Here is an 18126-nt window from a genome sequence, read left to right as displayed (position 1 = left end):
AGTCCTGTATGTGTCTCATGTGAATCTCTTCTGTCCCTGATGTTACAGAGCAGGGGTATTGAATTAAAAGTCACTGAGGACCAGTTATTCAAATTTCTCCAAGGAAAAGGTCAGAACCGATGTCCAACTTGTGTCTTACAGCCTTCCCCATGTCCCCATTTTCATATGGTTCAACAATATTTATTGTAAATTTTCAATGCAGGAAATGTTTAACTGGGTGCACAGCGAGCTCGTTTACCATAAATTAAAATAGTCCCAGACAAATACATTTGAGGCCTTTAATTCAGATTAAAGAAAACAGAACCTTCAGAATAAAACAATTAAAAAAGTGCAAACAGAGCCGAATAACCCTTGTTTCTCTTTTAAAGAGGTCCCAGTCTAAACAATTGAAGGCCTCTCATACACCAAAAGCTGGGCATTATCAGTAACATCTGTAGACTCATCAATGACCAAAGACAGACATGGTGCACTCTGAATAGCTGCATCAAGCTGCAATCACCTGCTAATATTTCTGATTTTGTGGTCAGCAACAGCGTTGATGCACTGTCCCATCACTAAAAGTATTTTTTATGATGTCCCAAAATCTACCATACCTTTAGTTAAGATTCATTTGCACGTTGCTGGGCTGTTAATGTATGCATGATGAGTCCCGTACATTTGTCAAACTGGGCTTGCAGTTCTGTTATGTTGTGTGCCTTCAGCTTGGACTTCAGGAGATAACTTTGCTCAAAAGTGCTGTGCTTTGTTTCGTAGTTGCCACTTTTCATTAATGCCACAGAGCATATGAGACACACTCGGTTTGAACTGCTTGACTGGCGTAAGAATAAAAAATAAATAAAATAAATGAATATATTTCTCTGTTTTCCCCGTCTCTCCCTCTCTGCTCATCAGGAGTAACAGTGTCTGCCATCTGGCCCCACGACAGTCAGAAAAAATACTCTGTAAAATGATCTGTTCGTGTGAATTTATCAAATTGGTCACGGATCCAGACACAACCATCATTCGGTCCAGCATTTGGTGAAGCCTGTCATAGAGGTTCAGAGTCAGAGTTTAAAGAAGAGGACTGTTATTAAACCATCTGATCATCAGATGATCAGTCCTTCATGTGTTTAGAGAGACTTCACTGATTGATCCATGTGAACAGAAACATTTGTGTTTGCAGACACAGAGGACCAGGATCCATATGTGAGTCTATGAGGAGTGACCGGTCCAAAGATCTTCCTCCTCCACTCTTCAGTGCTGAACCTGGATCATCAGATCCAAGGTAAGAGTCCTGCTGCTGAGTCCTGTATGTGTCTCATGTGAATCTCTTCTGTCCCTGATGTTACAGAGCAGGGGTATTGAATTAAAAGTCACTGAGGACCAGTTATTCAAATTTCTCCAAGTAAAGGTCAGAACCGATGTCCAACTTGTGTCTTACAGCCTTCCCCATGTCCCCATTTTCATATGGTTCAACAATATTTATTGTAAATTTTCAATGCAGGAAATGTTTAACTGGGTGCACAGCGAGCTCGTTTACCATAAATTAAAATAGTCCCAGACAAATACATTTGAGGCCTTTAATTCAGATTGAAGAAAACAGAACCTTCAGAATAAAACAATTAAAAAAGTGCAAACAGAGCCGAATAACCCTTGTTTCTCTTTTAAAGAGGTCCCAGTCTGAACAATTGAAGGCCTCTCATACACCAAAAGCTGGGCATTATCAGTAACATGTGTAGACTCATCAATGACCAAAGACAGACATGGTGCACTCTGAATAGCTGCATCAAGCTGCAATCACCTGCTAATATTTCTGATTTTGTGGTCAGCAACAGCGTTGATGCACTGTCCCATCACTAAAAGTATTTTTTATGATGTCCCAAAATCTACCATACCTTTAGTTAAGATTCATTTGCACGTTGCTGGGCTGTTAATGTATGCATGATGAGTCCCGTACATTTGTCAAACTGGGCTTGCAGTTCTGTTATGTTGTGTGCCTTCAGCTTGGACTTCAGGAGATAACTTTGCTCAAAAGTGCTGTGCTTTGTTTCGTAGTTGCCACTTTTCATTAATGCCACAGAGCATATGAGACACACTCGGTTTGAACTGCTTGACTGGCGTAAGAATAAAAAATAAATAAAATAAATGAATATATTTCTCTGTTTTCCCCATCTCTCCCTCTCTGCTCATCAGGAGTAACAGTGTCTGCCATCTGGCCCCACGACAGTCAGAAAAAATACTCTGTAAAATGATCTGTTCGTGTGAATTTATCAAATTGGTCACGGATCCAGACACAACCATCATTCGGTCCAGCATTTGGTGAAGCCTGTCATAGAGGTTCAGAGTCAGGGCTTAAAGAAGAGGACTGTTATTAAACCATCTGATCATCAGATGATCAGTCCTTCATGTGTTTAGAGAGACTTCACTGATTGATCCATGTGAACAGAAACATTTGTGTTTGCAGACACAGAGGACCAGGATCCATCTGTGAGTCCATGAGGAGTGACCGGTCCAAAGATCTTCCTCCTCCACTCTTCAGTGCTGAACCTGGATCATCAGATCCAAAGTAAGAGACCTGCTGCTGAGTCCTGTATGTGTCTCATGTGAATCACTTCTGTCCGGTTTGTTGAAAAAAAACTTGTGTGTTGTTTAAAGCTCTTGTATTAACGGTAAGAGCTCTACTCAATCATTCACACTACTACATACACACAAACACAGCAACATTGGAACAGACAGCCCAGCATGCATAAGGGCATACAGTCTATTTTGTGCATGTACAGAATAGACTGTACATAGGTGCATAGGTGGGGAAAATACTGCTGTTGGATGCTGGAAGAATCTTTATTGATTCATCCATCAAGACCAAAGTAAGAGAGTTTCTGAAGGGTCCTGATGGACGGTGATGATGTTACTGGTGCAGTTTGTCTTCATTCATGTCCACATGATGATCCTGATGAACTCAAGTATTCAGACCTCATTTAGAATCTTATCTGGTCTCATCTGCAGCAGAGAGACTTTCACTGTGTGTTCACAGAAACCTGCAGGAAGATCTCAGTGGTTAAAGACAGCAGCTCATTCATGTTCATGACTTCCTGTTTCTCTGAGAGTGTCTGAGCTGCTCGACACTTTCTGATATTTTTATAACAACCAGAAATAATTTTACCGATGAAGACATGTCTCCACAGAAAGAGGAAGAGGAGTGACGTCTGTGAGGACGAGCAGTTGCCAAGATCAAAACGAAGACATGGACAAGGTAAGACTGGACATGTGTCTGCTAAGGGACTCTTTTCTGAAACTGGACTTGTGGTTGTGTTGTGTTGTCTCATTGTGGTCCTTGTCTTTCAGCAGATGTTGGTCTGCAGCAGGTTTTAGAGGAACATAAGGTCAGTCTGAGGAGGAGATGTGAACATGTGACTGAAGGAACTGATGAAACAGGAAGTGGAACCCTCCTCAACAGGGTCTACACTGAGCTCTACATCACAGAGGGACAGAGCGAAGAGGTCCAGACCCAACATGAGATCAGGCAGCTGGAGACAGCTTCCAAGATGGAGACCCTCCATGAGACTCCAATCAGGTGCCAGGACATCTTCAAAGCCTCAGCTGACCAACAGACAGCCATCAGAGTGGTTCTGACGAACGGCGTCGCTGGTGTTGGGAAAACCTTCTCAGTGCAGAAGTTCAGTCTGGACTGGGCCGAGGGCTCAGAGAACCAAGATGTCAGTGTGGTGGTTCTGCTTTCCTTCAGGGAGCTGAACTTGATCAGAGATGAGCAGCACAGTCTTCTGACGCTGCTCCATGTCTTCCATCCAACATTACAGAAGGTCACAGCAGAGCAGCTCGCTGTCTGTAAACCTTTGTTCATCTTTGACGGCCTGGATGAAAGCAGACTTTCTCTGGACTTCAGCAGCAGTCAGCGGCTGTCTGATGTCACACAGAAGTCATCGGTCCACGTGCTGCTCACAAACCTCATCCAGGGGAACCTGCTTCCCTCGGCTCTGGTCTGGATAACTTCCCGCCCTGCAGCAGCCAATCAGATCCCTCCTGAATGTGTGGACAGGCTGACAGAAGTACGAGGCTTCACCGACGCCCAGAAGGAGGAATACTTCAGGAGGAGGTTCAGTGATGAAGAGCTGTCCAGCAGAATCCTCTCCCACATCCAGACCTCCAGGAGCCTCCACATCATGTGTGCAGTCCCAGTCTTCTGCTGGATCACTGCTACAGTTCTGGAGCACATGTTGACTACAGAGCAGAGAGGAGAGCTGCCCAAGACCCTGACTGACATGTACTCACACTTCCTGCTGGTCCAGACCATCAGGAAGAAGCACAAGTACCATGAGGGACATGAGACCAGTCCTCAGGAGCTGACGAAGGCTGACAGGGAAGTTCTCCTGAAGCTGGGGAGGCTGGCCTTTGAACATCTGGAGAAAGGAAACATCATGTTCTACCAAGAAGACCTGGAGCTGTGTGGTCTGGATGTCACAGAGGCCTCTGTGTTCTCAGGAGTTTGTACACAAATCTTCAAAAGAGAGAGTGTGATCTTCCAGAAAACAGTCTACTGCTTTGTTCATCTGAGCGTTCAGGAGTTTCTGGCTGCAGTCTACATGTTCCACTGTTACACCAACAGGAACACTGAGCCACTGAGAGGGTTCATGCAGGACTCAAAGCAAACTAAAAAGAAAGATCCCCAAATCTCATCTCTGGATGACTTCCTGAAGAAAGTCATGGAGAAATCCCTCCAAAGTAAAAAAGGCCACCTGGACCTGTTTGTTCGCTTCCTTTATGGCCTCTCTCTGCAGTCCAACCAGAGACTCTTAGGAGGCCTACTGGGTCAGACAGAGACCAGTCCAGAAACCATCCAGACAGTCATCAACAACCTGAAGAAGATGAACACTTATAAAATCTCTCCTGACAGAAGCATCAACATCTTCCACTGTCTGATGGAGATGAAGGACCTCTCAGTCCATCAGGAGATCCAAGAGTTCCTGCAGTCAGGGACCAGATCAAAGAAGAAACTCCCTGATATCCACTGTTCAGCTCTGGCCTACATGCTGCAGATGTCAGAGGAGGTTCTGGAGGAGCTGGACCTGGAGAAGTATAACACAACAGAGGAGGGACGACAGAGACTGATTCCAGCTGTGAGGAACTGCAGGAAGGCTCGGTGAGTCCAGATGTGAGGATGATTGTGAATCAGTGTAGATTAGTGGTTCAGGTCTTCACAGATCCACACTGTGTGGTTCTTCAGAGGTCCACATGTTCATTGGAACATGTCAGCTGTGTTTTTGTCTCAGATGTTCTTCAGCTGTGGAAACGTGGATTTTTCAGCTGTTTCTGTTTAAAGCTGTTAAATGAATGAAGAAGTTTTCTTGTTGTTTTTAATCATTGTTCCATTTGACAGATGTTCTTCTGTTTGTGTGTGTTTCTATACGAATCTGATCATTGTTGACATCAGTGTGTAACTGTAGCTGCAGCAGCCGCTCAGTAAGAACACTCAGAATGTGTCTCTGATGAAGACGTCCTCATGGTGACTCTGTGGACTCAGACGTGGGTCAGATCTCACTGACAGACTGTGGACAGCATGGAGGCCTGAATGGAACTCCATGTTCTCTGCCTTCAGCTGCAGATTACAGCACAGATTAACAGTCTGATGAGGATTATTGTTTCATGTCAAACACAGTCAGATCAGATGAGCTGAGCCACTGATGTGCAGAGCAACATGTCCAACAGGACGTGTCCAGCTGTCTTCAGATGAAGTCCATATAAAGTGTCCTCTTTCATAATAACATGTTTTCTGATGTTTCTGTCATCACAGACTTTCTAACTGTGGACTCCCAGAGACTCACTGTGAAGTCGTGGCCTCAGCTCTGAAGTCCAACCACTCCCACCTGACAGAACTGGATCTGAGCAGGATCAAGCTGCAGGATTCAGGAGTGGAACAGCTGTGTTCTGGACTGCAGAGTCCTCACTGCAGACTGCAGACTCTGAAGTGAGTTATCTGTTATTATTTATGATCAGGTTTATGAAGGATGGAGGTCCAGTTTGTCTCAGACTGCACAGAGCACTTGTCAGGACTGACAGACAGAACAGGGAGCACAGACAGTTTAAATGAAGGAGCATCATGGTCCTTCATGTCAGCAGGTGTCCCCTCAGTCCTTGGTGGTCTGATGACAGATCAGCTCCAGTCTGGCGTTCACAGGTTCATTATAATCTGCTGATAATCTGACTCCAATGTTACCAGATACAGACTAAAACCCTCAGTCTGCTTCTGTGGATGGACCACTTGTAAATGTTCAATAATCTATAAGTACAATCAAAGGTTCTATAAAAATGGATGACCTCCAATCCGACAGGTAAATGGCAATGAATGGAAATAAGAATAGCATGTAGATGTATAAAAATAGTGTATAGCAGCAGTTGTGTGGGATATTTGAATAAAGTGTATTTGTTGGATAAAAAGAGCCGGACTGAGCACACATTCCTGAAGGCTCTTGTGTTCAGGAGGAGGATAAAGTGTTGTCCCAGACAGAATGATGTAGGCAAATAACCAAAAAAAGGGATTAAACAGAAGACAACACACAGGGTTATGACATTGTCTCCATTTCTGCCTCCTCTTCCTCTCATCTGTTGAGGTTTCTGTCATTCAGCTTCTTCTTCTAGCCTCCATTAATTCTGTCTGTGACACCTTCTGCTGAAAACAGTGGTTGGAATGGAAAGATGAACAGTTTGTGCTCCAACATGTGTGATCTGATATTGATCCTGTAATGACAGACTGACTGAGGCCAGCAGCAGGTTATTGATCTGTGTTGACATGGACAGGTGTGAATGTTGCTGACATGTTAATGAGGACACACACATGTAGATCTGATCATTGAAACTGATCACATCTGATTGATTATCAATCATTTCATCTGTTATTCTTTATTCAGATTGGAGAGCTGCAGTCTGTCAGAGATCAGCTGTGCTTCTCTGGCCTCAGCTCTGAAGTCCAACCCCTCCCATCTGACCTATCTGGCCATAGATGGAAACGACGTGCAGGATTCAGTAATGGAGCAGCTGTGTGGTTTTCTGCAGAGTCCAGATTGCAGACTGCAGACTCTGAGGTCAGTTCTCTGTCTGATACTGTTGTAAAACTCACAGAGCTTCCATCCATAAAGCTTTGGTCCATATTGTAATACAGTAATATGAATCTTCTTATGCTGCATATGAATGAGTGTGTCGTACATGTTAGTGTACATACAGTTCAGATTATGTGTTGTTCTTCAAGGATCATGTAACCAGTCGTTTTTTGCTGACTACACTGTTCTTCTTCATTTCATGCCACCTAATTACTGGGAACGCAGTGTTGTTAGATTTCACAGTAAGACAGTAGAGGGCCGGTTTTGTTACATTTTGGGTGTTGGAGCCAATGGCGGCCTGCAGTGAATTATGTGAATGTGTGTTATGATATGAATTTTTCATATACCGACAGCACCGGTTTAAACTGTCTGGAACTCAGCGCGGTGGTAAATTGTTTCACATGGGACGCTTTTCATTGTTGCACCGCTGAGCACAGGTATCAGTGGAGTTGTTAGTGAGAATAGACAGAGGACGTTCTGAAGCAGGAATGTGTGTAAAACTCTTCACACGGCTCTCAGCGCACATCACTGTCACACACACAAACAGGTTTTGGAGACTTTTGGAGACGCTGAACAGCAGCAGTTTAGGTAAACAAACATGTTGGACATGGAGGAGGACGATGTTGCTGCTGGTTGGTATTTTCATGGCTTTGCCTGTTTTCCCAAATATCTCTGCTTCATACATGTTCACCTCAACTGCTGCTTCTGACGATGATTAGCAGTGAAACAGCATCAAAACCTGTGTGTGTGTGTGTGTGTGTGTGTGTGGCGCTGCGTGTGCTGCAGTGGAGCTGTATGAGGAGTTCTACACACTCGTTTCTCATGAAGTTTGAAAAGTCCGGTCCAAACGATCTTGTTCTTATTTCTGCCACCTCAGGAACACGAACAGATTTCTCTGTCCTCGTGGAGTCTTTAACAAGCTGAAGTCACGGCACTCCGCCTCCTTCATCTAGTCTGACTACCCCCCCCCCAATTATTTATAATAATTTTTAAAACAATAAAAATTATCGTTCTTTAATCGTAATTGAGGAAAAAAGATAAAAATACTATGATATAGAATTTTGGTCATACCGCCCAGCTCTAATCCCCGGGGAGTTTTTTGTGCATCATGTTTCTCAGGTTTAGCCCCATATGTGTTTATTGCACATTACTGGATACAGACCAACAAATGTAAACAGTAGAGATGCAACTGGGTCATTAAAATTATTACACGTGTATTTTTTTCTTCTTTTTTCATTTTTTCTTTGGCGGCCCTCAGTCCAATGTTGCTTCATAAATTTTCCCTCAGCTATCGAAACTTTGAGAACCCCTGCTTTAAGGAAATATTTGATCTTCTCCAGTTTTAAATACATCATTGTATCTGAAAGCCACACAGATGCCTTTGGAGGGTTTCCTCATTTCCATTCCATGAGTATTCTCCTACGTGCTGTAAGGGTTGAAAAAGCGATCACATTCTCTCTACTGCAGCGTCTCTTCTTTGAACGCCAAACATGGCTATTATTGGGTTGGAAGTCCAAGTGGAAAGCCTCATTTAAAATGTAAAATATTGATGTCCAGAATTCCTTCAGCTTAGAACATGTGTGTTTAAATACTCAGAGCTTCTATTCATAAATCAAACTAAACTTTATTTATATAGCACCTTTCATACAGTACACTGTAACACAAAGTGCTTTACAACAATAAAATAAGACCCCCAGACACACACACCAAAAATATACTGTATACCAAGCACACCCACACCCGCACCCATACACACTTCTACTTCAATTAAAAACAAAATAAAAACAGGATAAAAAGATCCGGACCAAGGAGACGCCATCATTACTTGTAAGGTTTGCAATGTGAGGAGACACTGAGGAAATGGAGATACACACCAGAGAAATCCATAAAAATCAAATAGTCTAGCAACAATAAAACCATGCAACTTAAAATGAGCTAAAAGTAAATACATAAATAAAAGCATTCCTAAAATCTGATGGGTTCAAACCACATAATAAAATGATAAAAACATAGAGCTAGAGCTAAATAGTTAAGAATGTATCATAATGAAGTAAAAGCCTGGGTAAAAAGGTAGGTCTTAAGTTTACTTTTAAAAAAGGTTAAAACATTTAAAGCTGTAAATGTTCTTTTGTTCATGTTTTTGGTGCTCCTGTTTTAAATGTACTCTGCTGTCATAAAAACAAGTGTTTGTTAATATGTAGAAAATGTCCTCTGTTTAAAGTCAGTTAACCTTAAAGGCTGTTTGGACACAATAATGTTCATCTGATCATTGAAACTCATCTGATTGATTATCAATCATTTCATCTGTTATTCTTTATTCAGATTGGAGAACTGCAGTCTGTCAGAGAGCAGCTGTGCTTCTCTGGCCTCAGCTCTGAAGTCCAACCCCTCCCATCTGACACATCTGGACCTGAGCTGGAACAAAAACCTGCAGGATTCAGGAGTGAAGCAGCTGTGTGGTTTTCTGCAGAGTCCAGATTGCAGACTGCAGACTCTGAGGTCAGTTCTCTGTCTGATACTGTTATATGTCTATTTTTTCAAAGTATTTTTATTATTTTAAGATCTCATAGTAGAATACAACATGAACAATATAACCAGCAGTTACACTTCAACCCCCCCCCCAACATTTGTGCGAGGAGAATGGGTATAAAAAATTAATAATTATAATATTATTAATAATAATACCAATCAACACAAAAGTAATGTCATAAACAGGGGCTCATTTTTTATGACCAAGTTTTTTGCTGACTACACTGTTCTTCTTCATTTCATGCCACCTAATTACTGGGAACGCAGTGTTGTTAGATTTCACAGTAAGACAGTAGAGGGCCCGTTTTTGTTACAGTTTTGGGTGTTGGAGCCAATGGCGGCCGCAGTGAATTATGTGAATGTGTGTTATGATATGAATTTTTCATATACCGACAGCACCGGTTTAAACTGTCTGGAACTCAGCGCGGTGGTAAATTGTTTCACATGGGACGCTTTTCATTGTTGCACCGCTGAGCACAGGTATCAGTGGAGTTGTTAGTGAGAATAGACAGAGGACGTTCTGAAGCAGGAATGTGTGTAAAACTCTTCACACGGCTCTCAGCGCACATCACTGTCACACACACAGGTTTTGGAGACTTTTGGAGACGCTGAACAGCAGCAGTTTAGGTAAACAAACATGTTGGACATGGAGGAGGACGATGTTGCTGCTGGTTGGTATTTTCATGGCTTTGCCTGTTTTCCCAAATATCTCTGCTTCATACATGTTCACCTCAACTGCTGCTTCTGACGATGATTAGCAGTGAAACAGCATCAAAACCTGTATGTGTGTGTGTGTGTGTGGCGCTGCGTGTGCTGCAGTGGAGCTGTATGAGGAGTTCTACACACTCGTTTCTCATGAAGTTTGAAAAGTCCGGTCCAAACGATCTTGTTCTTATTTCTGCCACCTCAGGAACACGAACAGATTTCTCTGTCCTCGTGGAGTCTTTAACAAGCTGAAGTCACGGCACTCCGCCTCCTTCATCTAGTCTGACTACCCCCCCCCCCCCCCAATTATTTATAATAATTTTTAAAACAATAAAAATGATCGTTCTTTAATCATAATTGAGGAAAAAGCCTCAAGTAATCACGATACTACTGGATATTAAATAATAACCCACAGCCGTGCTGTGTTACATTTTATACTAATGTGTGTTTTTTTGTACAGTTCTCATGACTGTGGAATAGAGTAACCACTCTACTGCAGTAATTCTTCTCACAATCAGTGCAGTTAACACGTCATGCACGAGGGGAAAAAACATCAAATACCAGAAACCGTTATAATAATATAAAAATGCTATGATATAGAATTTTGGTCATACCGCCCAGCTCTAATCCCCGGGGAGTTTTTTGTGCATCATGTTTCTCAGGTTTAGCCCCATATGTGTTTATTGCACATTACTGGATACAGACCAACAAATGTAAACAGTAGAGATGCAACTGGGTCATTAAAATTATTACACGTGTATTTTTTTTCTTCTTTTTTCATTGTTTTTCTTTGGCGGCCCTCAGTCCAATGTTGCTTCATAAATTTTCCCTCAGCTATCGAAACTTTGAGAACCCCTGCTTTAAGGAAATATTTGATCTTCTCCAGTTTTAAATACATCATTGTATCTGAAAGCCACACAGATGCCTTTGGAGGGTTTCCTCATTTCCATTCCATGAGTATTCTCCTACGTGCTGTAAGGGTTGAAAAAGCGATCACATTCTCTCTACTGCAGCGTCTCTTCTTTGAACGCCAAACATGGCTATTATTGGGTTGGAAGTCCAAGTGGAAAGCCTCATTTAAAATGTAAAATATTGATGTCCAGAATTCCTTCAGCTTAGAACATGTGTGTTTAAATACTCAGAGCTTCTATTCATAAATCAAACCAAACTTTATTTATATAGCACCTTTCATACAGTATACTGTAACACAAAGTGCTTTACAACAATAAAATAAGACCCCCAGACACACACACCAAAAATATACTGTATACCAAGCACACCCACACCCGCACCCATACACACTTCTACTTCAATTAAAAACAAAATAAAAACAGGATAAAAAGATCCGGACCAAGGAGACGCCATCATTACTTGTAAGGTTTGCAATGTGAGGAGACACTGAGGAAATGGAGATACACACCAGAGAAATCCATGAAAATCAAATAGTCTAGCAAACAATAAAACCATGCAACTTAAAATGAGCTAAAAGTAAATAAATAAATAAAAGCATTCCTAAAATCTGATGGGTTCAAACCACATAATAAAATGATAAAAACATAGATCGGCTAGAGCTAAATAGTTAAGAATGTATCATAATGAAGTAAAAGCCTGGGTAAAAAGGTAGGTCTTAAGTTTACTTTTAAAAAGGTTAAAACATTTAAAGCTGTAAATGTTCTTTTGTTCATGTTTTTGGTGCTCCTGTTTTAAATGTACTCTGCTGTCATAAAAACAAGTGTTTGTTAATATGTAGAAAATGTCCTCTGTTTAAAGTCAGTTAACCTTAAAGGCTGTTTGGACACAATAATGTTCATCTGATCATTGAAACTCATCTGATTGATTATCAATCATTTCATCTGTTATTCTTTATTCAGATTGAAGAACTGCAGTCTGTCAGAGATCAGCTGTGCTTCTCTGGCCTCAGCTCTGAAGTCCAACCCCTCCCATCTGACAGAGCTGGACCTGAGCTGGAACCACAAGCTGCAGGATTCAGGAGTGAAGCAGCTGTGTGGTTTTCTGCAGAGTCCAGATTGCAGACTGCAGACTCTGAGGTCCGTTCTCTGTCTGATACTGTTATATGTCTATTTTTTCCAAGTGTTTTTATTATTTTAAGATCTCATAGTAGAATACAACATGAACAATATAACTAGCAGTTACACTTCAACCCCCCCCCAACATTTGTGCGAGGAGAATGGGTATAAAAAATTAATAATTATAATATTATTAATAATAATACCAATCAACACAAAAGTAATGTCATAAACAGGGGCTCATTTTTTATGGCCAAGTTTTTTGCTGACTACACTGTTCTTCTTCATTTCATGCCACCTAATTACTGGGAACGCAGTGTTGTTAGATTTCACAGTAAGACAGTAGAGGGCCCGTTTTTGTTACATTTTTGGGTGTTGGAGCCAATGGCGGCCCGCAGTGAATTATGTGAATGTGTGTTATGATATGAATTTTTCATATACCGACACCACCGGTTTAAACTGTCTGGACCTCAGCGCGGTGGTAAATTGTTTCACATGGGACGCTTTTCATTGTTGCACCGCTGAGCACAGGTATCAGTGGAGTTGTTAGTGAGAATAGACAGAGGACGTTCTGAAGCAGGAATGTGTGTAAAACTCTTCACACGGCTCTCAGCGCACATCACTGTCACACACACAAACAGGTTTTGGAGACTTTTGGAGACGCTGAACAGCAGCAGTTTAGGTAAACAAACATGTTGGACATGGAGGAGGACGATGTTGCTGCTGGTTGGTATTTTCATGGCTTTGCCCATTTTCCCAAATATCTCTGCTTCATACATGTTCACCTCAACTGCTGCTTCTGACGATGATTAGCAGTGAAACAGCATCAAAACCTGTATGTGTGTGTGTGTGTGGCGCTGCGTGTGCTGCAGTGGAGCTGTATGAGGAGTTCTACACACTCGTTTCTCATGAAGTTTGAAAAGTCCGGTCCAAACGATCTTGTTCTTATTTCTGCCACCTCAGGAACACGAACAGATTTCTCTGTCCTCGTGGAGTCTTTAACAAGCTGAAGTCACGGCACTCCGCCTCCTTCATCTAGTCTGACTACCCCCCATTATAATAATAATAATAATAATTATAATATAATAATAATTTTTAAAACAATAAAAATGATCGTTCTTTTATCATAATTGAGGAAAAAGCCTCAAGTAATCACGATACTACTGGATATTAAATAATAACCCACAGCCCTGCTGTGTTACATTTTATACTAATGTGTGTTTTTTTGTACAGTTCTCATGACTGTGGAATAGAGTAACCACTCTACTGCAGTAATTCTTCTCACAATCAGTGCAGTTAACACGTCATGCACGAGGGGAAAAAACATCAAATACCGGAAACTGTTATAATAATATAAAAATACTATGATATAGAATTTTGGTCATACCGCCCAGCTCTAATCCCCGGGGAGTTTTTTGTGCATCATGTTTCTCAGGTTTAGCCCCATATGTGTTTATTGCACATTACTGGATACAGACCAACAAATGTAAACAGTAGAGATGCAACTGGGTCATTAAAATTATTACATGTGTATTTTTTTTCTTCTTTTTTCATTTTTTTTCTGTGGCGGCCCTCAGTCCAATGTTGCTTCATAAATTTTCCCTCAGCTATCGAAACTTTGAGAACCCCTGCTGTAAGGAAATATTTGATCTTCTCCAGTTTTAAATACATCATTGTATCTGAAAGCCACACAGATGCCTTTGGAGGGTTTCCTCATTTCCATTCCATGAGTATTCTCCTACGTGCTGTAAGGGTTGAAAAAGCGATCACATTCTCTCTACTGCAGCGTCTCTTCTTTGAACGCCAAACATGGCTATTATTGGGTTGGAAGTCCAAGTGGAAAGCCTCATTTAAAATGTAAAATATTGATGTCCAGAATTCCTTCAGCTTAGAACATGTGTGTTTAAATACTCAGAGCTTCTATTCATAAATCAAACCAAACTTTATTTATATAGCACCTTTCATACAGTATACTGTAACACAAAGTGCTTTACAACAATAAAATAAGACCCCCAGACACACACACCAAAAATATACTGTATACCAAGCACACCCACACCCGCACCCATACACACTTCTACTTCAATTAAAAACAAATAAAAACAGGATAAAAAGATCCGGACCAAGGAGACGCCATCATTACTTGTAAGGTTTGCAATGTGAGGAGACACTGAGGAAATGGAGATACACACCAGAGAAATCCATAAAAATCAAATAGTCTAGCAACAATAAAACCATGCAACTTAAAATGAGCTAAAAGTAAATAAATAAATAAAAGCATTCCTAAAATCTGATGGGTTCAAACCACATAATAAAATGATAAAAACATAGATCGAACCACCAACCCCATTTGTGTTTGCAGACACAGAGGACCCGGATCCATATGTGAGTCTATGAGGAGTGACCGGTCCAAAGATCTTCCTCCTCCACTCTTCAGTGCTGAACCTGGATCATCAGATCCAAGGTAAGAGTCCTGCTGCTGAGTCCTGTATGTGTCTCATGTGAATCTCTTCTGTCCCTGATGTTACAGAGCAGGGGTATTGAATTAAATGTCACTGAGGACCAGTTATTCAAATTTCTCCAAGTAAAAGGTCAGAACCGATGTCCAACTTGTGTCTTACAGCCTTCCCCATGTCCCCATTTTCATATGGTTCAACAATATTTATTGTAAATTTTCAATGCAGGAAATGTTTAACTGGGTGCACAGCGAGCTCGTTTACCATAAATTAAAATAGTCCCAGACAAATACATTTGAGGCCTTTAATTCAGATTAAAGAAAACAGAACCTTCAGAATAAAACAATTAAAAAAGTGCAAACAGAGCCGAATAACCCTTGTTTCTCTTTTAAAGAGGTCCCAGTCTAAACAATTGAAGGCCTCTCATACACCAAAAGCTGGGCATTATCAGTAACATCTGTAGACTCATCAATGACCAAAGACAGACATGGTGCACTCTGAATAGCTGCATCAAGCTGCAATCACCTGCTAATATTTCTGATTTTGTGGTCAGCAACAGCGTTGATGCACTGTCCCATCACTAAGAGTATGTTTTATTATGCCCCAAAATCTACCATACCTTTAGTTAAGATTCATTCAGCTTGGATTTCAGGAGATAACTTTGCTCAAAAGTGCTGTGCTTTGTTTCGTAGTTGCCACTTTTCATTAATGCCACAGAGCATATGAGACACACTCGGTTTGAACTGCTTGATGGGCGTAAAAATAAAAAATAAATAAAATAAATAAATATATTTCTCTGTCATCCCCGTCTCTCCCTCTCTGCTCATCAGGAGTAGCAGTGTCTGCCATCTGGCCCCGTGACAGTCAGAAAAAATACTCTGTAAAATGATCTGTTCGTGTGAATTTATCAAATTGGTCACGGATCCGGACACAACCATCATTCGGTCCGGCATTTGGTGAAGCCTGTCATAGAGGTTCAGAGTCAGGGCTTAAAGAAGAGGACTGTTATTGAACCATCTGATCATCAGATGATCAGTCCTTCATGTGTTCAGAGAGACTTCACTGATTGATCCATGTGAACAGAAACATTTGTGTTTGCAGACACAGAGGACCAGGATCCACCTGTGAGTCTATGAGGAGTGACTGGTCCAAAGATCTTCTTCCTCCACTCTTCAGTGCTGAACCTGGATCATCAGATCCAAGGTAAGAGACCTGCTGCGGAGTCGTGTATGTGTCTCATGTGAATCACTTCTGTTCGGTTTGTTGAAAAAAAAAAACTTGTGTGTTGTTTAAAGCTCTTGTATTAACGGTAAGAGCTCTCACTCCTTCGATCATTCACACTACTACTACATACACACAAACACAGCAACATTGGAACAGACAGCCCAGCATGCATAAGGGCATACAGTCTATTTTGTGCATGTACAGAATAGACTGTACATAGGTGCATAGGTGGGGAAAATACTGCTGTTGGATGCTGGAAGAATCTTTATTGTCATTATGCAAGGCACGATGACGACCATCAAGACCAAAGTAAGAGAGTTTCTGAAGGGTCCTGATGGACGGTGATGATGTTACTGGTGCAGTTTGTCTTCATTCATGTCCACATGATGATCCTGATGAACTCAAAGTATTCAGACCTCATTTAGAATCTGATCTGGTCTCAGCTGCAGCAGAGAGACTTTCACTGTGTGTTCACAGAAACCTGCAGGAAGATCTCAGTGGTTACAGACAGCAGCTCATTCATGTTCATGACTTCCTGTTTCTCTGAGAGCGTCTGAGCTGCTCGACACTTTCTGATGTTTTTATAACAACCAGAAATAATTTTACTGATGAAGACATGTCTCCACAGAGAGAGGAAGAGGAGCAACGTCTGTGAGGACCTGTCCTGCTGTGCTTTGAGTCTGGACGTCCTGAAGGATCCAGTCTCTACCAGCTGTGGACACTGGTTCTGCAGACAGTGCATCAGCTCATACTGGGACCGGTCTGCTTCATCAGGAGAGTCCTCCTGTCCCCAGTGTGGACAAAGATCCAGAAGCAGACAAAGTAAGACTGGACATGTGTCTGCTGAGGGACTCTTTTCTGAAACTGGACTTGTGGTTGTGTTGTGTTGTACAGACATGAAAGATGTCTCATTGTGGTCCTTGTCTTTCAGCAGATGTTGGTCTGCAGCAGGTTTTAGAGGAACATAAGGTCAGTCTGAGGAGGAGATGTGAACATGTGACTGAAGGAACTGATGAAACAGGAAGTGGAACCCTCCTCAACAGGGTCTACACTGAGCTCTACATCACAGAGGGACAGAGCGAAGAGGTCCAGACCCAACATGAGGTCAGGCAGCTGGAGACAGCTTCCAAGATGGAGACCCTCCATGAGACTCCAATCAGGTGCCAGGACATCTTCAAAGCCTCAGCTGATCAACAGACGGCCATCAGAGTGGTTCTGACGAACGGCGTCGCTGGCGTCGGAAAAACCTTCTCAGTGCAGAAGTTCAGTCTGGACTGGGCCGAGGGCTCAGAGAACCAAGATGTCAGTGTGGTGGTTCTGCTTTCCTTCAGGGAGCTGAACTTGATCAGAGATGAGCAGCACAGTCTTCTGACGCTGCTCCATGTCTTCCATCCAACATTACAGAAGGTCACAGCAGAGCAGCTCGCTGTCTGTAAACCTTTGTTCATCTTTGACGGCCTGGATGAAAGCAGACTTTCTCTGGACTTCAGCAGCAGTCAGCGGCTGTCTGATGTCACACAGACGTCATCGGTCCACGTGCTGCTCACAAATCTCATCCAGGGGAACCTGCTTCCCTCGGCTCTGGTCTGGATAACTTCCCGCCCTGCAGCAGCCAATCAGATCCCTCCTGCATGTGTGGACAGGCTGACAGAAGTACGAGGCTTCACTGACGCCCAGAAGGAGGAGTACTTCAAGAGGAGGTTCAGTGATGAAGAGCTTTCCAGCAGAATCCTCTCCCACATCCAGACCTCCAGGAGCCTCCACATCATGTGTGCAGTCCCAGTCTTCTGCTGGATCACTGCTACAGTTCTGGAGCACATGCTGAATACAGAGCAGAGAGGAGAGCTGCCCAAGACCCTGACTGACATGTACTCACACTTCCTGCTGGTCCAGACCATCAGGAAGAAGCACAAGTACCATGAGGGACATGAGACCAGTCCTCAGGAGCTGACGGAGGCTGACAGGGAAGTTCTTCTGAAGCTGGGGAGGCTGGCCTTTGAACATCTGGAGAAAGGAAACATCATGTTCTACCAAGAAGACCTGGAGCAGTGTGGTCTGGATGTCACAGAGGCCTCGGTGTTCTCAGGAGTTTGT

General features: G+C 42.3%; 1 protein-coding gene across 7 annotated transcripts in view; it reads left to right on the top strand.

Annotated features, from left to right (window-relative positions):
- LOC114452823 (NLR family CARD domain-containing protein 3-like) overlaps positions 1–18126 on the top strand; it is a 1046161-nt gene that overhangs the window by 918451 nt on the left and 109584 nt on the right. For 2 of the 7 annotated variants that reach the window (XM_028432279.1, XM_028432282.1), the window contains exons 5-9: positions 1163–1264; positions 2444–2545; positions 3165–3232; positions 3325–5137; positions 5789–5962. The exons of 2 other annotated variants lie outside the window; for them this stretch is intronic. In XM_028432279.1, the coding sequence (XP_028288080.1) occupies positions 1163–1264; positions 2444–2545; positions 3165–3232; positions 3325–5137; positions 5789–5962 (2259 nt within the window). Of the gene's footprint in view, positions 1–1162; positions 1265–2443; positions 2546–3164; positions 3233–3324; positions 5138–5788; positions 5963–6902; positions 7077–9413; positions 9591–14714; positions 14823–15909; positions 16012–18126 lie in introns of those variants that run through there. 3 more of the 7 variants (XM_028432277.1, XM_028432281.1, XM_028432278.1) reach the window with 3 other exon arrangements.

The sequence above is a fragment of the Parambassis ranga genome, chromosome 20 (assembly GCF_900634625.1).
Source record: "Parambassis ranga chromosome 20, fParRan2.1, whole genome shotgun sequence".
Taxonomy (NCBI): domain Eukaryota; kingdom Metazoa; phylum Chordata; class Actinopteri; family Ambassidae; genus Parambassis; species Parambassis ranga.
This window is presented reverse-complemented; position numbering and strand designations above follow the sequence as displayed.